Source organism: Myotis lucifugus, unplaced genomic scaffold, assembly GCF_000147115.1.
Source record: "Myotis lucifugus unplaced genomic scaffold, Myoluc2.0 scaffold_46, whole genome shotgun sequence".
Classification (NCBI taxonomy): Eukaryota; Metazoa; Chordata; class Mammalia; order Chiroptera; family Vespertilionidae; genus Myotis; species Myotis lucifugus.
The window spans coordinates 3,363,040-3,387,368 of record NW_005871094.1 but is presented as its reverse complement, the minus strand read 5'-3'; the positions used below and the strand labels follow the sequence as shown (position 1 = coordinate 3,387,368).

At 40.5% G+C, this 24,329-nt stretch overlaps 1 protein-coding gene across 1 annotated transcript in view; it reads left to right on the top strand.

Moving 5' to 3' along the window:
- The window catches only part of EXOC4 (exocyst complex component 4), a 719,168-nt gene that overhangs the window by 572,822 nt on the left and 122,017 nt on the right, over nucleotides 1-24,329 (top strand). Inside the window, exon 13 of the mRNA XM_006088330.3 lies at nucleotides 12,208-12,363. Coding sequence (XP_006088392.3) covers nucleotides 12,208-12,363 — 156 coding nt within the window. The remainder of the gene's footprint in view (nucleotides 1-12,207; nucleotides 12,364-24,329) is intronic.

Here is a 24,329-nt window from a genome sequence, read left to right as displayed (position 1 = left end):
TGGGAAGCTCTCCCCATCCACAAAGCAAGCTGGTCCTTTTGAGCAATTTCTTGTTTTGAAATGATGTCCCCCTATCCATTGTGCATAGACCTTTTTCCCAGGAGTGATTCCAAATTAGTTTAATCCGTATACATGAAAACCCTTTATATGTGTGAGGTTGGCTATCAGGGTCCATATTGTCTGCTTGCCCCCGCCCCTACCCCAGACTGAACATTCTCGGTTTCTCATAAACCATCTCAGTCTTCTTTCTCTCTTGCCCACTAGCCTGGCTTGCCTGGCTTATAAAGAACTGCACACTGAGCCTAGCATCCAGGTGTGCTCTTTGTACTTCAGCAGCACCATCACCTCCCCTATGCAGGATCCAGTGCTGGACACAGTGCTTCTTCTTACATCCTGTCATTGCATTGATTGAGCATTTACCAGACCCAAGACACCTGTGAGTGTGTGGGGACAGCAGATTCAATCAGTCACAGATTATACCTTTAGTGAGCTTACACTCTTGATAGAGGATAAAAAGGGAAATAGGGGACAAAGAAAGGGGACATGTGTATATCCACAGCATTAGCTTATAACAGAAAATACAATAGGATGTTCCAGGGGGAAGAAATTACCTGAGGAGGACAAGAAAGGCTGGGGGGAGGACATGAAGGAGGCCTTGTGAAGGAAACGGAAGGTTTAGACATGACTTAGGCTTATGGAGCTGAAGGAACCAGAGATGTCAAGGAGGTGGGGAAGAGTAAAAACAGGAAGAACAAATGATGAATTTGGAGCTTTGGAAAGGAAGGCGGAGCCAAAGTGGTGGAGGATCTTGAGTGCCAGGAACTTGACCTAAATGAGGTGGGAGCTGGTGAAGGTGAGTGAACGGGGAGTACCAGGTGCTTTAGGGAGATCCTCCTGAGCTTTGTATCGGATGGATCGGACAGCAAGTGTGTGGAGGTAGAAGAGGGGCAGTGAGTGCTCGAATCAGAGGAGAGGCCGGGTAGGGACAGAGAGTTCAAGAATCATTAAGGAAGTAAATTTGTGGGACATGGCCACTGCTTGGCTGGAGGGGGTAGGAACTGATGTAAGAAGAAATAGTTGAAATTAGCCTTATTTTTTTTATGCTGTATTTGTAGGGATTTTTTTTTTTTACCTCAAATTCAAGATCTCACATTTACCCATTAAATTTAATGTTACTGTTAGCTCATCATTTTCATCTATTGAGATATTTTTGAATTCTCATTCTGTCATCAGAAAAATCTTAGCTATTCCTCCAAATTTCATGTCAATCTTCATTTTATAAGCAATCTTCTGGTTTCTTCATATATCATTTTTAAAAATGTTCAATAGGACAGGGCTAAATTAAGAATTTGGGGCCATATCTCTCGAGACTTCCTTTGAGATCCACATCCACATATCACTCAGTACTCCAGGAGCTCATGGGTAGCTCAGAAGGAGGCTCTGGAGCCTAAATTTGAATACCAGCTTTTTTACCTTTTAGTTGTATGACCTTGAACAAATTACTCAGCCCCTCTGCACCTAATTTTCTCATCTGCCAAAAGGAGTTAATGGGGTAGTTTTGAAAATGTCAATCTTTTAGAACTGTTTTCAGCAAAATATTAAGTTCCCCCGAAATGATTAGCTGCTATTTTGATAATGACTACCATTGATGACAGTACTGCCCTATATTTTATTATCTGCCCTATAAGAGAGGTTAGATTTCTTTCTGGTCATCTCCAAGTCCCAATCCTTTTAATGTAGCTAATCTTCCCTCCTGTCTCCCCAAGATGGGCAGGTATAAGCTAGCAATGGTGTTTGAGCAGGAACCCTCCCATCCCTTCACTCTGGGACCCACTGCTCCCTGTCCTGCCAGACCTATGTTAAGAACTCTCATCTTGGACAGCCTACAAATTACCCTTGGATATAAGGTTTCTTGACATTGAGCCATATATACAATTTATTCATTCAAGTCAATGAAATTGCCCGGTTAGGAAAGGAACAAAGTTATGTGACTTACTCATTGTGAGGTCTTCCTGGCACCAACCGAGTGCCACTTCCTCCTTGTTCACACACTATGTTTAATAGTCTGCTCTAGAATTTTGCCTATAATTCTAAACTCTCCCAATTTCTGTAATTTACCTTCTTTTCTTCTATGAACATGACGGGGGTTTTTTGTCATTTTGTGTGCTATTTTATTTAGGAGAAAGAATTGAGTGTTTGTATTTGAAGAAACTGCTTAGAGAAAAGGGGAAATTATTGATGTAGGAGACAAAGGGTGAATTGAAGAACTAATGCTTTGGCGATGGGTAGGATGGGATGTAGTGAGTAAGTCCGGTGATTGGCTTGAGGCAGGAACATGGGTGGTGTTGTTCACCATGGTATTTCCCTCTTACAGGAATTGAGATAATTCTCTGTTATTTCTATATCAACATTTGGTCCATACAGTGCAACTGTATCTCTGGTATATACTCCTTCCAGGATCGTGGCCATGGCTTTTGGTTCTTGATATATTGTGGCCATCAAGAGTCTGTTGATTCCTTCCCCTGGGAGGCTAGTATGACACTTTGGTGACCTTCTTGGCCAGATTCTTTGGAATGGTGCCACTAAGAGACCGTCCCATATACAGGGTAATATCTGCAGTGATCTCCCACAGTTGCTGAATTACAGCCTAGGATGAATTATCTCGGGGCTGGGAAGAGTAACTCTGTGAAGCTTTGAGGGGAAGAAATAGAATATTATGTATATGGTTGTTATACAACTGTGTGCACACACATACGTGCACAGCCTGTTGTGTCTTCCTTAATCAGGTTTTCACACCAGTGGGAAAGTGTTTTCTTACCATATGAGTCTGAAGACGCAGTGTCCTTGCTTCCTGTCCCCATGCATTGCCCTCCCCCGGATTGGCACCTGCTGAGGAGTAATTAGGGCAGTCCTAATTTGGACAGCCAAATCCTGATTACAGTGAGAGGAAAAACAGGAAATGTTCTAGTTTGGCTGCCAGCAAATGACTGACTTAAATAGCAAGCCATATACAATTCAAATGATCCAAAATGATATAACACTGGGAAGGAGGAAGGGAGCTGGGAACATTGCAGTCGGATTCTTTCGAAGCAGATAACTCTTACAGAAATGATCAAATCCATAAGCTTACAATGCCCTCTGCTGAGAGCTGGCTGGTTTTCCAAGTTCACCAAGTTTACTATAAGAACCTGGGCATCCACTGGTGTTTACAGGTCGGAGAGGTCAGAAACAGCTCACCTTTCCATGAGCTCCTCACCCTGGAGAGAAAGCCTGTATATGTAATGATACCATGCTACATGCTCTGGAGAAAGAGAGGTTTCCTAAAAGGGAAATGAGGACCCCCAAGTCTTTTCCTTAATTAGCCACACCCCTTGGGGCTTAAGGAACACTCATCTGCGAGTTGTCTTCTGTGCTGTTAGCATCAGGCAGCTGGTCCATTAGTCAGCCTGTCCCAAGCTGAGCGCTTCTCCCCCTTTGCTGCCCGTTGTCCTGGGGCACAGCCAGCAGCTTGTGTCTCAAAATTGTCATTTAAAAATTGAAAGTCACAATTTTTTGAAGTTTCTGTCTGTTCCAACTTAGCATTTGTTCATTAGTCAAAATTTTGTTTGGCCTTTCTGCATTGCGTCCGGCCTGGTAGAGGATACAAATAAAGCATCTTCTAATCTTAGAGGCTTAACTGATAGAAGACACAGCATGTTCCCATGTTCTGTTAGGGAAAGGTCCATCCTCAGGGCCCACCTTTTACCACTTCTTCACGGAGGCCCGAGGACGCAAAGCTAACAGTAGTTGCTGGCAGAACCCAGGTGTGGCCCAGGCCTGCACGCCTTGTTGGCCCTCAGTCTGCTTGTTGAATGAATGAGGAAATTCCTGGCAGACTGAGTAGGATGAGCAGGCAGAGGGGTAGCATGTCTGTCGTGATGGCTGGGGAGAAGGTCAAGAAATCCAAATGCCTAGGGTTGGCAGTGTGGTTGGGTAGGAAGGTGAAGAAAGGGAGCTCTGAAAACTTCCCATATTCAGTAAAGGAGGACATCATAGGTTTGCTGAGAAAGACGATCTCCTCCCTGTGGTGTGTGAAGAAGGTGGTGGCCTCATCGTGCTGTAGCAGAGACTAGACACCAGGGCTGTGATGGCTCGTGAAGCCCTTCGGGTTTCCTGTATAGCCACAGGCCAGGTCCTGCAGGAGTAAGAGCTTAGCTCGGTTGCCTTGCTACCTTTGCCAACAAACTAACTTTGAACTTCAAAAGAGCCTATGGCACATGCCAGGGAAACCTGCCACCAGCTCCATGCCAGGTGCCTTCCAGTTTGCCTCTGTTTTCCAGGAACCATCTCCAGAGTTATCAGACGTTCCCTAAGTTGGGATTATTGAGTAGAAACACATACCACCATAAGGCTCTCCGATGAGCATTGAGCGTGATATAAAAGATAACTTGATGTTTCTCTGCTCTTTTCCTGTTTATTCTGCTCCGTCTTACCTTAAGGGATATTTTGGTTTTGAATTTGCGTTTATTTTGTCCTGTTTTGTTTTAATCAGCAGCATAGTGCCGGCTCTTATTTTGTTTCTCTCTCGTTGTCATTACGACTGTGTTGCTGGACATTGCGCTGCATTGAGCCTGCTGCAGGTCATCATTCACACTCGAAAATCCGCAACAGCAGCTTCATTTGGACCAACTTTGCCCAGGGTTCATTTGTCTAGCTTGGCTCCTGGTTTTTGAAGTGTCTGAAAGTAAACATCATGCCCTGGAAACAGTTGAATCCAATTAGCCCCACCTGCCCCTGGTTGTTTACCTAATGAAAGACTCGGCACCCCAGCTGTGTCCGGGGACCAGGCACACACTTGCACGTCCCAACTGTTCCAGAGAGGACGCAATGCGCATCAGAGCCAGTAGGCACCAACAGATGTTTTCCGAATGAAATTTACTCGGCTGTGTCTGGAGGGTGGACCCTCTCATGGCAGCCTTATCACCTGTTCTAAGAGGTATGCCTATTTTCCTCTTCCTCCTGGGAGGAGGTACAAATAGTTACACAGATGGCTCTGTCTGTGGCCCATTGAGCTGTGAATTAATTAGTAGATTATGGTTCTGGTAGTGGTAATTAACCCTACTCTTCTTGTGGAATAATTGTTAGAGATTTAGCTCTACTTTTTTTGAGGCTATTTGGATATGTCCCGGAATTTTGTAGCCCACACAATCTAGTTTAGCACAAAATTATAAACCAGTAAATGCAATTGGTCAAGATGGGAACTTGCCATTTGAATGAAAAATTTCCTTTAGGGTAATTGTATGTTGCTAATCAATGCCAGTATTTTAAATTGGAATATTGGGAATTGCATTTGAAATTGATGTTCATTCCAGTATGAATTAATAATATATTGTTGAGGGCACTATATAGGTAGCATGTTAGTTAATTTGGATTACATTTTTTAATAAGACAGGATCAATGAATATTACTGAAGGCAGCAATAAAGTACTTGAATTATTGAATTCTTCCAAAGTCTTCCAAAAAATATGTAAGTAAATAATGTGAGTGCCTTTAACATAGTTCCCACTAAGCTAATTTTTTCATTCCAGCTAGTGTTAAGTGAAAAATTCCAAGTCCCCAAAATGTGCAATACCATCTCACACCTATAGACCCAAACTGTTTACTGACTCCCAGGGCTGAAGTGGGCCAGAAAGGATGGGCTCAAAGATTTAGAGGCTGGAATACTGAGTTAGGTTTGGGCTTCTAATTCTATGCAACAGAATTTGACCTATGGTGTGGGTTTAAGAGGAAGTGAGCCACCCAACCAAAGTTCTTTCTAGATATAGACACTGAAATTTAAATTTTATGTAATTTTCTTCTTTTGATTTTTTAAAAAATTTTAAAATATCAATATTGTTTATAGCTTACAGGATATACAAAGTCAGCTGATGGGGCATCCTCAAATGATGGAATGGTCTGGGATTTTTTAGGAGGGCACTAATCCCACTCAGGAGGGCACCACCCTCATGACCCAATCACTTATCTAAGGCCCCACCTCCTAACACTGTCACATTAGTGTTAGGATTCCAAGATTTTAAATTTACTTCAGGTCATATCAGAGATCAAGAACCAAAAGGGGCTGACATTTTAACACCTGCATGCCAGGCAGTTTTATCTGTGCAGAAGTTATAGAGGGACATTCATTCATAAAAGGAGCCAGGAGAACTCTGGGCTTGGGAATGAGCCACCCACCTAGGAGTAGAAAAGGTGGCCATGAAAAGAAATCAGAATTCTATTTCTGTGACACATGCAAATTGCACTATTCGTGTGGGGAGAGAAACTTATAAGGTAAAAAAAAAAAAAAAAAGCCTTAATTATTTAGAACTAGTGAAACCCATAGGATCCAGAAGAGACAAATGCAAACCACCTAATAGTAACATCTCCAAAACTCAGGGCACATGTGGGATTCTTGCAGGAGGCAAGTGCCACTGAGGCAGAGCTTGCAGAACAAACTAGGAAAGCACATGAGAAGGGAAGGAAAATGCACCAAACAAGACATTTGACATCCAAAGACATACACAATATAGCACTGTGTGAAAGGAGCTTTAAAATTGCTGCTTTTAAATATTTAAAGAGACAGAGGAATAGAATCCATAATACAAAAACAGGGCATTTTTGAGTGGATTTATGAAAGAGCTAAATAGAAAATATGGAAATGAAAAATATGTTCATTGAAAAATTATCAAAAACAATGAATGGGTTAAATCAAACAGCACATCCTAGAGAGTTCATGAATTAAAAAAAGGGAGGTGATAAAGTGAAGCTCACTCAAGTGATGAGTATCTGTGAAGGAGGGAGAGGAGCTTCACTGGAGAGAAAGGCTGGATCACCGAAGAGATTCATTCATTCATTCACTCACTCTTTGAAAAAATAACCTAGAGGGCCTGGCTGAGTGGCTCAGCTGGAGCGACATCCCGCAAACCAAAAGGTTTTGGGTTTAATGCAGGTTCAATTCCGAGTCAGTGCACATATCTTGGTTCAGGGTTCAAACCCCAGTTCGGGCACATACAGGAGTCGATTGATGTTTCTCTCTCTCTCTTTCTCCCTCTTTCTCCCTCTCTTTCTTTCTCTCTTTCCTGCCCTCCCTCTCTCTCACAAATCTAAACATTTCCTCAGGTGAGAATTAATAATAATAACATAGAGGGTTGTAAAGGCCCAGTGCACGAAATTAGTGCAAGAGTAGGCCTTCCTGGGGAGAACCAAGATGGCAGCATAAGGTATACACCTGTACATGCTGCCCCCCACAACCACACCAAAACTATAACTAAAAGACAAAATGGCTATCATCCAGAACCATGGGAAAGCTGGCTGAGTGGAAGTTCTACAACTAAAAGGAAAGAAAAAAGCGCATTGAGACTGGGTAGGAGGTGTGGAGGCACCAAGAGCAGAGGTACGGAGGCGAGCGAAATGGGCTGGCAACTGGGTGCACTGTTTTTTTCAATTGGAAGGGAGATACAAGCTCCCGACAGCTCTGAACTCATTTCCGGCGAGACTCTGGGGACCCAGACTCCTACAGGGAGAAACTGGATGGTCTGGCATTGGGTCGGAAAGCGAGGATGGCTTTCTTGCAGAGCTGCTCGCAGGGATCATTGTTACTGTGGAGGTGCAGGACTCAGGGACACGGAGATGCGGAAACGGCTGACTGACAGCCATCGCTATTTGCTCCACCCTGGTGATTCCCTGAGACCCTGCCCCACCCAATTTACAACCCCACCCAAGCTGTGCGCAGCAGCTTTTGCATATGAATCTCTTGTCCTTTTGCAGCCTAACCTAACAAACTGCAACTGGGTCAGAGAGCTCCAAAACTTCCAAACCCCAAACAAAGAGGAGAAATCTGCAGATCTCACTGTAGCTCCTGCTGGGTGGACTCATGCAGTGGCTGACTTTGCACCTCCTTGGAGATCCAGGAGCCAGTGTACCCAGTGGTCAGATACCAGATTTCAACTCCTCACATCCATAAGTGACACACTCATGAGGCAGACTCAGTGAGCACCAAAGCCCCACTGAAGCAAGTCCTACCCCATAAGGGTGTCTACAGCACAGCAGTTCTTTCGCTATAGACAAGCGGGTCCTCGCAGTCAATTGCCCTGGAGGTCATTTCCTCCCAGGGCTACCAACAGCAATCAAGGCTTAACTACAACAAGACTGTGCACCCAGCCCACAAAGGTGTGCACCAAGAGTGTCCACCTCAGGTGATTGGGGAGGCTGAGCCACTGGGCCCAATAGGACACCTACCACACAAAGCCACTCTATCAATACAGGGAAGCAGCCAAAATGTGGAGACAAAGAAACATGTCACAAATGGAAGAAATGGAGGAAAGCAAACTACTGGCTATAGAGTTCAAAACCACAGTTATAAGGTTACTCAAGAATCTTCTACAAACCTTTGAGAAACTTAGTGAGACCTCTAAGGAACTTAGTAAGACCTTTAAGGATCTTAATGAAAATGCCAAAAAAATGGAAAGGGACCAGTTAGAAATTAAGCATACACTGACTGAAATAAAGAATAATAAACAGAGATCCAACAGCAGACTATAGGATTTCAAGAATCAAGTCAACGATTTGAAATACGAGGAAGCAAAAAACACCCCATCCAGAAAAGCAAAAAGAAAAAAGTCTCCAAAAATATGAAGATAGTGTAAGGAGTCTCTGGGACAACTTCAAATGTACCAACATTCAAATTATGGGGATGCCAGAAGAAGAGAGAGAGCAAGATATTGAAAACCTATTAGAAGAAATAATGACAGAAAACTTCCCCTACCTGATGAAAGAAATAGACTCACAAGTCCAGGAAGCAAAGAGAACCCCAAATAAGAAGAATTCAAAGAGGACCACACCAAGACACATCATAATTAAAATGCCAAGGGCAAAAGAAAAAGAGAGAATCTTAAAAGCAGCAAGAGAAAAACAGTTAGTTACCTACAAGGGAACACCCATACGACTGTCAGCTGATTTCTCAACAGAAACCATGCAGGCCAGAAGGGAGTAGCAAGAAATATTCAAAGTGATGAATAGCAAGAACCTACAACCAAGATTACTCTACCCAGCAAAGCTATCATGTAGAATTGAAGGTCAGATAAAGAGCTTCACAGACAAGAAAAAGCTAAAGGAGTTCATCACCACCAAACCAGGATTATATAAAATGCTGAAGGGTATTCTTTAAGAAGAGGAAGAAGAAGAAAAAGGTAAAAATAAAAATTATGAACAACCAAGTGACAACAAATACATATCAACAAGTAAATCTAAAAATTAAGTCAATAAAAAATCTGATGAACAGAATAAACTGGTGAATATAATAGAAGCAGGGGCATAAAAAGGAGTGGACTGACAATTCTTGGGGGGAAGAGGGTGTGAGGGTGCAGGAAGAGATTGGACAAAAATCTTACACCTATGAATGAAGACAGTGGCAGGGGGTAAGGGCATGGGGTGGGGTAGGAACCTAGTGGAGGGGAGCTATGGGGGAATAAAGAGGAACATCTGTAATAATCTGAACAATAAAGTTTATTTTTTTAAAAAAAGAGTAGGCCTTTCTTCCCCCGGCTGCTGGCACCGGCTTCCCTCTGGCACCCGGGACCTGGGCTTCCCTCACTTCCCTCACAGCCCCGGCTTCGTCAGGAAGGACGTCTGGTCTAATTAGCATATTACACTTTTATTATTATAGATAGTAGTCCCCTCTTATCTGTGGGGGATACGTTTTAAGATCCCCAGTAGATTTCTGAAAGTGGATATAGTGCTGAACCCAGTATGTACTGTTTTTTCCTATATATGCATACCTATGATAAAGTTTAATTTATTAATTAGGCACAGTAAGAGATTAACAATAAGTAATCATACAATAGAACAATGTAGTGATACTATCAGTACTTTTTGTATTTTCAGTCCAGACCTCTTCCTGCATCTGTGGAACCATCCTCACTTTTAGTGAACGGCTCGGGGTCATGGTTTCGGGGACCCTGGCTGATGGCTCTCAGTCAGGACACTTTTTCCATTCATTTCTCCCACTAACACATTTGATGTCTTTTCAGTCTTAACTGAGTACTTATCATATACTGTGGTGGCCATGTCTTTTGCAGTTTCAGGTGAGACAGCAAAACTGGCATGAATTTTTCTTCATAATTTTATGGGTAGAACCTTCCTTCTTACCAGAAATCTTAGCAACCTCGGCATGCAGTTTTTTTCTTCCTAAATTGAGAACTTCCTTTTCACTTCAAGGGAGTACTTTATGGCTTGTCTTTGGCATGTCTGAATTGCCAACATCACTTCTGTGCTTCGGGCTCTTATTAAGTAAAATAAGTGTTCCTTGAACAGAGGCACTGTGATGCCATGGCCGTTAATCTGATAATGAGATGGCTGCTAAGTCACTAATGGGTGGGGGGTGTACGGTATGGAGACGCAGGACAGAGGGTGGAGTCACATCCTGGGTGGGGTCCATGGGATTTCATTACCTTTCTCAGAACTTATCAGTTATTTATTTCTGGAATTTTTCTTTTAATATTTTCAAAACACTGTTGACCCTGGGTAACTGAAACCACAGAAAGCTAAACCATGGTTAAGAAGGGACTAGATATAAGGAAAAGGAGGGGATAATTGTTGGGGGGCGGGGAATGATCCTCAAAAGCCTAGGTAGAGAGATTACTGGGGGTAAATGAGAATGAAACAGATTTGCATATACTTCTGTGGGGGATCAGAAGTAGAGTGTTTGAAAGTATGTACTTAGGTCCCCTCCTCTGTCACATAGGAAGACTGGGGCGGGGGGAGGAAGCAATGAGGAGATAAAGGGTACAGGCTTAAAAAAATAGTCATTGAGGGAAATGGGAGAGGAAGTCGATCAGAGACAGGTAAGAAGAATGCCTAAGAGCATGGCGGGTCCATCTGGCGTGGCGTACCATAAATGTGAGGTGATGCCACTCCTTAAGATTGCACCCAGCCCCCCAAGTATAAAAAGTATAAAAGTTAGGCTGTGGGATTAATCCATAAATATTTTAGAAATTATGCAAAAATATAGGGGAGAAACGGGGATTGAAGGTAACTGTGAGTAATTTGAGAGTTTGTTTTTGTACCACTAACCATACTACTATTAGAAAACTTTCGCTTAGGGTGAGAAGTATTCTAGAAATCAACCTTGGTTCTCTTGTTATTCTAGCTCATTTTCAGGAAGCCCTGAGGCCCTGTTACCTGGGATCACGTTGTCATGAGTCAAGGGTTTCAGCTTCAACTTATTTTGCCTAAAACATTAAACTGCCTCTTGGGTAAAGGAAGTTTTATCAAACATACGTGCATATACTAGTACACCACATGTATATTGTATGGAGAGAACTGCATGACATCCCCAATAAGTCCCTCATCCCACAATAAGTCCCTCCCTGGGCTGGGGGAGCTTCCTAGAGCCTTGGTCAGCTTCAGAGGGAGCCAGCCAATCAGCACTCCCTTCATAAGTCATTGTCGCTCTGTCCCTACAATTGCTGATGAAGATTTTAGACCATTCACTGTAGCGATAGGGACAGAAATGTTGAATAGAAAGAGAAGTTTTTTAATGAAGGTGAAATTGAATGTCTAAGATGACTTTACAGGTACGTTCTGGTAAGAGCAGTGTCAGTGGCTAACCCACGGGCCCTGTTAAAGGGCCTGAACCTGTCACCTCCAGGCCACTCGTCACGGCCACTGTAGAGGGTGAGAATCAGAGACTTTCTGCTGGAAATCAGGGCGGAGGTTTCTCTGTGATGGTGCATTTGCTTTAAATGCAGGGGTGTCCACAGTTCAAAGAGTAACTTCAAGTACAACTAATTGGTAGTTTAAACCAAGAAGCCAGAGGACAACCCTTTATAACACTCTGTCACCTTGCAGTACCGTTTATGTTGTCATTTAATAGCATTCTCCTATATGGTTACTCCACCTTATTTAACATCTTTGTTGAAATACACCCCAAAAAAAATCTACCATAAAGGAGGGCTAGTTAGCATTCTTAGCCTTTTAGATGACTCCACAATGAAGAATCTAAGAATAAAGTCCAGAAATGGTTGTTCCCAGTAATGGGACTTATTAATGGTGTCACTGCCCCCAACCCAGGTAATGGATTATGTTAGTAAGAGAGAGGGTAAGGCATCTTTTCTGTGTAGCAGAGGTCGATGACAAGTGCCAGCCAGATATGAAGCAATGTGCTGACGTGTCCCTTTTCTGCCTTGTGTTTAGGGGCATCGTCCAGTCAGAAGAAAAACTTGTCATCAGTGCATCTTGGGCAAAAGATGATGATATCAGCAGACTCTTGAAATCTCTACCCAACTGGATCAATATGGCTCAGCCCAAACAGCTGAGGCCAAAGAGAGAAGATGAAGAAGATTTCATAAGGTAAAAGGTCTATTTTCTAAGTTGTACTGAGCATGAGGAGGAAAAACATCTGTTTAGCTCATTCTTTCTTGTGTGAAATTTTGGCCAATTTTAAATATCAAGTAGCAATTAACCAAACTTAGTCAAGTCTGTTTTCATCCTAATACACCTCACTTCCCATGCAACTATGCCTTGTGCTCAAAATATTAGAAGGCAGTGAGTGACATGAATCAAATTTGGAGCATTACTAAATTGAGTTAAAATATATTTCAATTTGTAGGGTCCTTCTCCCCTCTTAGGGGACAAATAGTGTTTGCATTCATTCACTTATTCAGCAAAGCTATATTCACCTTATTAAGCACCACACCTGGAAATATGACGGACAGTTGATAAAAAAAAAGTTCCTTCCCATATAGCACATATTACAGTTGTTCTTAGCATGTTCTTCACCTCAGAGAACCGTTAGTTAAACTTTCTGGAAATACAAATGTGCTCCCCACGTCTGTTCATATACATTGTACTATCTCTGATTGGCTTTTTGATTATTTTGACAAAAATAATGTCTCTCCTTCAACTTTATCACTCAGTATTTACCTAAGTTCAATTTAAATTTTTTACTTAGGGCCTAATTTGATGAAGCTGCTCATTTTCACAGGCGGGGATTGCCACAGTGAAACATCCCACCTAGTTTGTAAAGTAGAGGGGAAAGTAATATGTTGTCACATGAAAATTAATTTTATTCCTATTGTCTTTTGCCTATCCAGGTGAATAAAGAAATAGTTCAAATAAAAATAAAATAAAAGCACTTTAAAGAAACAAAGACCAGAAAAGGAATAAAAGAAGGAATGGCCAGTACCTTACTTTCATTTTATCATAAGACTGCCGTGACCTCTTCTCTTTCTCAGAATGTAGTTCAAAACTATAGATAAATAGGTCTTTACAGCTCACAACATTAACCATATTCATATCCTATAGTGCCATATTTTACCATCATTTTATTATGAAAATATGCTAAAGGGCCATTTAAAACTTTCTCAAATCATGATACTCAAAATTCACCAGTAATTTAATCTAAAGTCTTCCTATCTATATTTTTCTTTCTCATTATTCAAATTATCTCAGAGAAAACTGTTAACTAGTTACTTTGATATAAGAAAACTAGGAACAGTCTTTAGTTTAGGAGGAACAATTTTAGGTTCATAAAAAATTTTATTGAAAGTCATGGACTTCCCATATATCCCCTCACTCATCCCCCAATTTTCTCTATTTTTAACATCAGTGTGGTAAAGTTGTTAACATAGATATATTGTTATTGACTAAAGTCTGTAGTTTACATTAAGGTCCACTCCTTTTGTTATACATTCTATGGGTTTTGACAAATGTATAATGAATGTATCTACCATTCAAAATAATAGTTTTACTGCCCTAAAAATTCTCCGTTGCTCCTCCTATTCATCCCTGCTTTCCTTTCCCCAAACCATGGTTAATCACTGATTTTTTTTTTACCATCTCCATCATTTTGTCTTTTCCAGAATGTCATATATTTGTAATCATATAGTATGTAGCCTTGTCAGGTTGGCTTATTTTGCTTAGCAATATGCACTGAAGTTTTCTTCATGTCTTTTTGTAGCTTGACAACTCTTTGTTTTGAAATTTCTGAATAATATTTTATTGTATGGACATGCTATAGTTTGTTCATCCATTCACCTATTGATAACATTCATGTGCAGGTTTTTGTGAGGGTGTAAATGTTTAATTCATTTGAGTAAATACCAAGGAATGCAATGCTAGATCATATGGTAAGAGTATGTTTAGTTTCACAAAAAACTGCCAAGCTATCTTCAAAGTGGCTGTACCATTTTGCATTTCCACCAGCATTGAATGAGAGTTCCTATTGCTCCACATCCTTAATGGCATTTGGTGTTTTGAATTTGGTATCCTATAATAAAAGGCTAATATGGAAATGCAAAAGGACGCAGGCCCAGCTGAAGGACCACTCCGAGTGCATGAATTTTGTGCAGCCAGCCTCTAGTATTCTAATAGTTATGTTGTGGTATCTCATTGTTTTAATTTTCGTAATGACACGTGTTGAGATATCTGTTTAGATCTTTTGCCCATTTTTAATTGGGTTGTGTGTTTTATTATTCTTGAGTTTTAAGAGTTCTTTGTGTATTTTAGATACCAGTCCTTTATTGATATGTGTTTTGCAGAGATTTTCCCTCAGTCTGTGCCTTGTCTTTAATTCCCTTCACAATGTCTTATGTAGAGCAGAAGTCTTTAATTTTAATTGAATTCAAATGTATTGATTTTTTATTGTATGGATTGTGCTTTTTCCACTTATGATTTTAATTGAGCATTTTGTAGGATTCCATTTTTTTCTTCCCTGTTAGCATATAAATTATACTTACTTTTTTACTGTTTTTAGTGGTGGTCCTAGAGTTTTCAAGATACATTTAAACTAATCCAAGTCCACTTTCAAATAACACGATCCCACTGCATGGGGAATGCAAGCCCTTATAACAGAGTATTCCAGTGCCTTTCTCCCATTCCTTATTTCTCTGCTCTCATTCCCTTCATTTCTCCATAAGCTATAATCACTGCATATAATGTTATTATTTTGAACAAACTGTTACCTGTTGATCAATTAAGAATAAGAGAAATAACAGGTATGTTTTCCTTTAGGTTTTTCTTCTCTCATGCTCTTCCTTTCTTAATGTACGTCCAAGTTTCTAACCTATATCATTTTCCTTTTCCCTGAAGTTCTTTTAACATTTCTTATAAGACAGGTCTCCTGGTGACAAATGCTCTCAATTTTTGTCTGTCAGAGACAGACTTTATCTTTCCCTCACTCTTGAAGAATAATTTCACCGAGTATAGCATTCATTGGATGGTGATTCTTTTCTTTTAATACTTTAAATATTTCACTTCACTCTCTTGCTTCCATAATTTTTGAAGAGAGGTCCACTGTGATTTTTTTCTTGTTCTTGTATAGGTAAGGTGATTTTTTTCCTTTGACTTTCTCGAGGGTTTTTCTCTCTGTTTTAATTTTGTGCCATTTGAATAGTTTATGCCTGGATGTATATATTTTGGAATTTTCATGCCTGGTGTTCTCTGAGCTTCCTGGGTCCGCGGTTTGGTGTATGTCACTGGTCTGGGAAAATTCTTAGTTATTATTGCTGCAATATTTCTTCTGCATATTGTTTCCTTTATTCTCCTTCTGTTATTTCCATTACACATACATTACACCTTTTGTAACTTTTTCACAGTTCTTGAATAGTCTGTACTGTCTTTTCACTATTTTTTTCTCTTTGGATTGCATATTTGGAAGTTTCTATTAACAATTATTCAAGCTCACTAATTCTTTCCTTGGTCATGCCCAGTCTATTGGTCAGCCCACAGAAGACATTCTTCATTTTTTTTATGTTATGTTTGATTGTCAGCATTTCCTTTTGATTCTTTCTTAGAGTTTCCATTTATCTGTTTAAATTACCTAAGGTTTACTTTTTCTTGAATATGTATAACATATGTGCACATATCAAAGGCATAGCTTGGTACATTTTCACCCTTTTTATTGTGTAACCAGTACCTAGATCAAGAAACAGAATGATAGTGACAAGGATCCTTTTCGTGTTTCCTTTGGTCGCTACTTGTCTCTCCAATAGTCCTTATCTGACTTCTAGACACACAAATTACTTCAGTCTGTTTTTGGATTCTCTCTAAAAGGAATGGTGCAGTTGTGTATCCTTTTATGACTGGCTCCATTTGCTTCACATTATGTTGGTGAGATTAATCCATGTTATGTTGTATAAGTTTTTATCACTCTATAGTCTATATGGTATTCCATTGTGTGAATACATCACAGTTTTTAGGTTTTATTATTTGTTTGTGTAGGTATGTATATGTGTATATTCATTTATTCTACTGCTTATGGGCACCCGGGTAGTTTCTAGTTTGGAACTATCTTTGCATAGTGCTGCCATGAATATTCTGTGTCTTTTGGTAACCCCATATATAAGTGTTTCTGTTGTTTATTTATAGGAGTAGAATTGCTGGGTCATAGGCTATGCATATGTTCAATTTTAGTAACACTTCCAAACCACTTTCCAGAGTGATGGTAAGAGTTTGCATAGCAGTATATGAGAGTTTCGGTTGCTCCATATCTCATCTATACTTGATATTTTCCATCTGTTAAAATTTAGCCTTATAATAGGTTTGTAGAGGTCTTTCATGTTGGTTTAATATGCATTTCTCTCATGACTAAGGAAGTTGAGCACCTTTTAATGTATTTTTCTGTATTTACTGGCCATTTGAATATCCTTTTTTGCAACATATTTGTTACTCGTTTTAAATTAGGTTGTCTTTTCTGTACTGGTTTGTAGGAATTCTTTATATATCTGGATATAACTTTTTTATGATAGATATGATCTCCTATTTTATAAGTTGTATTTTTACTTTCTCTCCTTTTTTTAATATATTTGTATTAATTTCAAGAGGAAGGGAGAGGGAGAGAGAGAGAGAAACATCAATGATGAGAGAAAATCATTGATCGGTTGCATCCTGTATGCCCCCTACTAGGGATTGAGCCTGCAACCCAGGCATGTGCCCTGACTGGAATCGAACCATGACCTCCTGGCTCTACATTCAACCACTAAGCCACACCAGCCAGGCCCATTTTTACTCTCTTAATGGTGTCTTTTAATAAACAGACTTTAACATTTTTAATAATTCAAATGTATTATTTTTTAATGGATAGGAAATTTTGTATTCTATTTAGAAATCCAGGCTTATACCAAAGTCACAGAGGTGTTTTTTCTAACACCTTTAAATGCTGAATATATTTTCCCCAGCATCTGAAGTAAATTAAAAACTCTTAAATTTTTATTTCCTATGCCTGTTCTCTACACGCCCCATAATTTAAATCACATGGTGATAATAACAGAGAGTAGCCTCATAATGTTTTTCTATCAAGAGTGGTAAAGAGTGACTGAGACATGGATGGATTGGAGCCCCACGTAAGAATAACTAACCTGGTCTTAGGACAAAGTCAGCCACAGGCTCTACTCTCTCTCAGTCTTGCCACTGCGCTTTCCTGCTGCCAGAGCTTTAAGACATCTGGATAAGCACATTCCCACTCCTTCCCTTTAATCATCTCTCTCCCTTCGTGGTTGTGTTAGGGGCACCTTGTCAAAGATAAAGTGTGTGTTCCTCAACTTTTCAGGTTACTTTAAATCAAACTAGGTCTTTTTTCTGCCGTTCCTTGGCTTATTCTAATGTCACACCTTAATCGCATGCTGTGCTTGCAAGGAGATGTTCGTCAGCTTCATTAGGTCTCTTCAGCAGCTTGGACCTAGGGAGGAGTTTCCAGCCCTTCCCAGGAAAGAGCATGCTGATCTGAAGGGCTAAGCTTCGTGTGCCACCTCCCGCTCCTGGTTTAGGAAGGTTAGCAGTGAGTTCCAGCTTCCTTTACTCTTGTCTTGCCCACTTAATTGTATCACTTTCCAGCTTAGATTTAAAGGAAAAACAAATTATACTTTTTAAAATTTTTGGTTAGTTATACATGAAGTGAAGTGTATAACTCATTGAATTATTATGTGTGATCACACCATGTAACCACCCCCCAGATCAAAATATCGAGCTTTTCCAGGGCCCCAGAGGCCTGCCCTGAAGGTACCCACTGTTCTGGCATTTATCACCAAGTTTAGTTTTCACTGTCCTCAAATTTCATATAAATTGAATTATAGTATCTGGTTTATTGTGCTGGACCTTATGTCTGAGAGCTCTGTCTACATTTTTGCAATTAGACATGGTTTGAAAACAAATCATATTTGCTTTAACGGAAAAAAATAATATGATAGGTCTATTTGTTTTGTGTGTGATTGATTCTTTCTTCTTAATCTGTCATGTTCTCTATCCTGAGGAGAAGTTGAGAGGCAAGGTAAGTGGTAGAGAACAGTCTTCATTGACATTCCAACTTGGGAGCTTTGACAGAGCCTTTATCTCCCACATTAGAGTACCATAGAGCATGGCGTGAGCCACAAGGCTGAGAAGTCACACTCCCCTCCTGTAATTAGCTCTTAGAGCTCAGAGGGCTATTTAGCAGATGGATGAATATAGAATCCAGTGCCCTTCACATTGAATAAAGGTCACGTTCCCTTCATTACTAAACAAGGCCTTTTTCTATTCTTATTTTTTAACTAAAAAATAAAATGTATTATTTCCGGGCTTAACTTTGAATAGAGGGGGGGAAATAGATCAAGCCAGGGCTGTAATAGAAAAAAGAAAAATAGCAAATATCCTTTTGTTCCCAACAAGCTGAAAGCAGGCTTTCTAGCCATTGTCTTTGCACCTGTCATATATATGAATATATTATCCTTTTGAGATCAATGACTATCCACTGATAAAAGCAGCCCTACTTTCTGGAGATGTAATTAACAGAAGGGGTAAAGTGTTGAGGGAAGTAAAGGGGAAGATTAAGGGTTGTCTAGGAGTTGCGGGGGGGGGGGGGGAACACGTGTATTAGAAAGACTGTCCTAAAAGTCTTTTAGCGCCATTTCACTCAGGGCCCCAGAATATCAAAGAATAAGAATCATTTCTCTAGAGCCAGGGTTGAAAATCCTTAAGTGGACAGATGTAATTGGCAGAACCAGGGCCAGAGCTTTCTGGTGATAAAAGTGAAAAAATACAGCTGTGAGTACGCAAAACACAGAGTTTATTCTTGTATTATTATTTATGAATTATTATATTGTTTTCCCATATGAACAACTGTAAACCTACTTTTGCCCACTCTTGTTTGTAAAATCTACAAATTAGTCTTGAACTCTAGCGTGTGGAAAATGAATAATTGATTACGTTTCTGGAAAGACTGTGCAATCTATTTCAACTGTCACAGCGATCAGAGTCAGCTCGCGCCTGGCACTGGGCAGCAGCATTATGGGTGTTCAGGTGCTGTTATTCCCATGCAAGAGATGAGGAAACTGAGGTGCAGAGGAATGACATGATTTTCCCAAATTCACAGAGCCACGAAGTAATGCCGCTGGTTGAGCCCAGGTGATCTGGCTCCCAGAGCTACCACACTGTCGTCAGCAGTGACAGGGTTTCTGGCCGGAGGTAACCTCGGGCCAGAGACAGTCCTCTGCGCCCCCAGTTCTTGTCTTGCTTGTAGGATTAAATTCAAACAAGAGACAACAAATAACAGCAAAAGCAGGTGAGGAAAGCATTACGCTCAGAGAGGACCTGAGTGGGCAGCTCCGCTGGCTGGGACTGAACCCAGTGCCCCACTTGGGTGGGGTTTGGGGTATTTATAGCCCTAGACTGCAGTGCCCCTCAGTAAGTCTGCCCTTCCCTTATTCCTTTAATGAGGCTCCTTCAGCTAGGTGTTATGCCACTGGGGAGACCACATCCCGGAGGGCTCTGAATCTTTTCTGCTCACATAGGGACTTACCACTGCCATTGTCTATTTTCAGTTTGTCACGTCTCACACTGATTTCCTCCAGCCCAGCTAACTCTCCCAGCCTCTCCCAGCTCATATCCGTCTATCTGCCTCCTCTAACACTTTGATCAACCAGCCTAAAAATGGATCAGGAATTTGTATTTTTGCACATTTGAGTTATTCCTCATTTTCTTTTTTTAATATATTTTTTTTTTATTTCAGAGATGAAAGGAGAGGGAAAGAGAGAAACATCAATGATGAGAGACAATCATTGATTGGCTGCCTCCTGCACATCCCCTACTGGGGACTGAGCCCACAACCTAGGCATGTGCCCTGCCCGGGAATCGAACTGTGACCTCCTGGTTCATACATAGGTCGATGCTCAACCACTGAGCAACACCGACCAGGCTATTCCTTCATTTTTAATAATCATCATCATCTTGGCTGATATGCTAATCACTTTCTACTGATGTCACAAACATTTTATCATGTAGGTGCTTTACTCTAGATTGCATGTGTTATCATTAGTACTTGCTATATTATATTTCATGTATTACATTGTTTTGAGTTCTCCCTTTCAATAATAGGTTGATAACAGAATATCCAGCTATTGGAGGAGGGGAGGCTGGTACTTTAAAACTGATTATCTTAGCTTTCATCTGAGCTTTATGCTTGTCCAGTCAAAGAAAAGAAAATCATCATTATTGAAAAGATAAACAATATAATACCAAGGGAAAGAAAATATCAAAATGATATACAATTATGTGGGTTTCAGATAGCGTGATGCAGTCCTGAGTAGGGAAGAGACTGAGGGACAAGTCAGAGTAAAAGCAGAAAGCAGGTTTGCACTTTCACCTTCCTCTTTGGAGCCCCAACGTTCATCAGAGATCCTCAATAAATGCTGAGCCAAGGAAGCTGAATACAAGTAGGAAGGATCTCTCACTCTTCAAATGAAAAGAACAACATGTAAAGAATGGTGAGCCGCTTGCCTTAATGGGAAGGAAATGTCCTCAGTGGCCTCCCTAAGCTTTATGTCTGGTAACATGTTCCTTTTAGAAGCTCACAGCCTGACTTCCGATCCTCAGAGTTTTTTGTTTTGTTTTGCCTTTGGTCGGTCTTTATACCTCTTTAGTTTCTACATCCAGCCCAGATAAGACAAGTAAACGAAGCAGAAATCTGTGGGCCTAGGGATGTATTTGGATGGAAACATGGTCTGAATGAAGTAGAGTATAAATTTTCAGAAAAATTTCACTTGGAAATTTAAAAGGTTCTCAAAAGCAACAGCCATGAAGGGTTTCCAGACAACTGTAGCTATCGGAGAATCTTTACATATATTTGAAGAAACAAGTGAAAACTCTGGTGCAGGAAAATAAATACTTTCGTTTGCTGGGACAAAATGTTTACTAGAATGGAGGCATTTATTTCACCATCTCTGCATGTTTAAGATCACTTTCAAATATAATTCTAAAAGGAAAGATGACTCAGAAAGCATGAATGTATTAAATAAGTACAAGGGGAGAGAATGCCTTGCTAAAATGCTCTTTTTCCCTCAATTAAATAAGATGAAGGTCATGGATAGATGGAGGACATTGCCCAGCAAGGGAGGGTGAGAAGCAGACTTAAATCTCAAGATTAAACAGAAAAGACAGGTAATTAACTGGAGACTCAGCTACAAACATATCAATTAATGTTCAAGAAGATTAAATTAGGCACTTTATTATTATATCAAAATGATATGACTTACTAGCATGATTGGCAGTAAATGAAAAAAAACTTAAAATCTCTCTTATACAGTTATCTGAGGATTATAATTATCTAATAGTATCATTTAAGCATCACTATAGAATGTTTAAGACATTTTATTTTTGTTTAATTTTAGATCGTGCAATTATTTAATTTTTCACATAGGTATACATTTAATAACATTCTTAATAAAGGGGGAAAATTAATCCCTCTAATTTAATCCCACTCAGCCCTTCAGAAAGTGTGGCTGATAGTGACATACCATGCCACTGTGGAGGAAAAAACACCTGTCATCTAGCCTGGGCCGGGGCAGGACGAGGTGTGCCTGAGACAAGGCGAGCAGTGCGAGTCCAGTCGCCACGGAAGGGCCTCCTTCCTCGTCTGTCTTCTGTCCACCCCTGTCCATCTCCTCACTGATGACTGCTCCCCTGTCCATCTCCTCACTGATGGCTGCTCCCCTGTCCATCTCCTCTCTGATGGCTGCTCCCCTGTCCATCTCCACTCCCTGCCAAGCCCGGGAGGACACTTGCCCTTTCACTGTCTTTCTTTCCCTGTTAAAGGCTTTCAGTTCCCCAGGCCACCTTGCCCTTTCCTACTGACTGCTGTGTCTTTGCTCTGCCCATCCCTCTTCCTAGAATGCTCTCTGCTCATGCCACGCCCACCTCCTGTACCTGCCCACTTCCTCTTTCAGGATTCAGCTCAGACATCAACTCTTCCGGCCTCTTCTCCCGGAAACTGCGCTTCCTCCTGGGGTGGAGCCCACAGTCTTGGGGGGAGTAAGACAAGTCAGCATTTTATAGTGTGGTGAGTGCTCCTGCTAGAGGTAAAGATATGTGTACATATATTATTAAAAACCAGTGTAATATAACTACATTAGGGAGGGGAAGGGGGCAATTTGGGGATGGAAAAGGGGGACATAGCTAATTAATTCCTCATCAGTCCATTGAGCAGTCTGTCAGAATAAATGTCTAAAAGTAATATATCAACAAGTAGCTGTTTCCACAGATTATGTAACGAGGTGCGTATAACAACTGGAAGAATTAAAAACAATTTTTTAAGTTGTAGGTGCTTCTTTGGGGGCACAGGACTAAGGATGAGGAGAGCTGGGGCAGGGGCTCACTGCTCATTATAGGTTATTTAGCCACGAGTGATTGTTGCTGAGGGTTTAAATTCATACTTGCTTAAAAAAATTCCACACATTCTCAAACCCAGTGACTGTTCACTGCCAGTTAGACAATTCTCTACAAATACACTATCATTCTAACTGTTTTACCCCTGGGGGAAAAAATCTTAATCTTAAACCATCTTCACTTTTCTGCCAATTTTATGCAAAGTCTTTACCCTTCTCTGTGGAATCTCACTTTGCCCCAGAGGTCCCCATGTCTGTCTTTGTCTTTCTCCCAAGTCCCCATGACCCCCTCCCACCCCTCACTCTCCCCTCTCTGTTCCCCCAGTGCTTCCTTGAAGACCTGACACTTAGTTGCAAAGTTTGGGCTTCCTGCCTTTGCTTGAGATCAATTGTTTAGTGTCCATGCTCTGACTAGATTTAGATTCTTCAAAAGGAAATTGTATGGCAATTTGAGAAATACCCAGAATGGTCAATAAACTAGACTCCTCAGACGAGAAAGGTCAATGCTATATAAATTTTTACTTTTAAACCTGTAATCCTTCTTGGTAGTTGAAAAACCAAAGTATATAATCAATTCATGATAAGCAATTATTGGTTATTTTATTCCTACATATTGATACTCTGTATTGAAGCTTAAGAAATGTTCTTCTTAGAAAACTGTTGCTATTTGAATAAATTCATAATTTATAGTGGCTTCTGGCAGAAAACCTGCATAGGCCTGGAAGCCTCAGCACCTACAGAGCAAACCTTGTTCCTTTATTGTTTGAATCCACAGTTGCTTGGTGGCTTAGCTGAAGAAAGATGTGTTTGTGTTCAAGCTAACAGAGCATTTCAATGCAACCTTCTTCCAAGTTGTGTCTATGTTGGAACTCGGGGCAGGTGCCATTGGCCTGAAAATCTATGACTTCACAATTAGCTCTTTGCTTGTTGTTACGTCTTATCAATTCACATGGAATTTTTCACTATCTTTACCCACTGATACATCAGTGTACTCATCTACTCGGCACCCAAAAAAAGGGGGATAGAATGTGGAGAAAACCCCGAGACTGAGTCTGGGTTTCTGCTCCATCTGCCTCTAATTTTCGGTGTGACTTTAGTCTGGTCCCTCACACCTCTGCACCTTTGTCCCTTATCTATGAATGACAGCTTTTGATTCTGCAACTTACAGGCTGTGTGTGTGTGTGTGTGTGTGTGTGTATGTGTTTTAGCTAGCATATTAGGTCAGATTTAATATCTAATAAAGTTGTGCTTTTATGTTGTGTATTTATGCTTTAAATTAAGTTGGAGCCCTTTGTTTAGTCAGTATACCTAGTGCATTCTTTCCACTTTGGGGAATGTTTAATAGTGATCCCACTTCTAGGAATATATCCTAAGAAACTAGAAACACCAATCAGAAAGGATATATGCACCCCTATGTTCATAGCAACACAATTTACAATAGCTAAGATTTGGAAACAGCCTAAGTGCCCATCATCAGATGAGTGGATTAGAAAACTGGTACATCTACATAATGGAATACTATGCTGCTATAAAAAGGAAGGAATTCTTACCATTTGCAACAGCATGGATGGAACTGGAGAGCATTATGCTAAGTGAAATAAGCCAGTCAGAGAAAGATAAATATTACATGATCTCACTCATTTGTGGAATATAATGAACAACATAAACTGATGAACAAAAACAGAT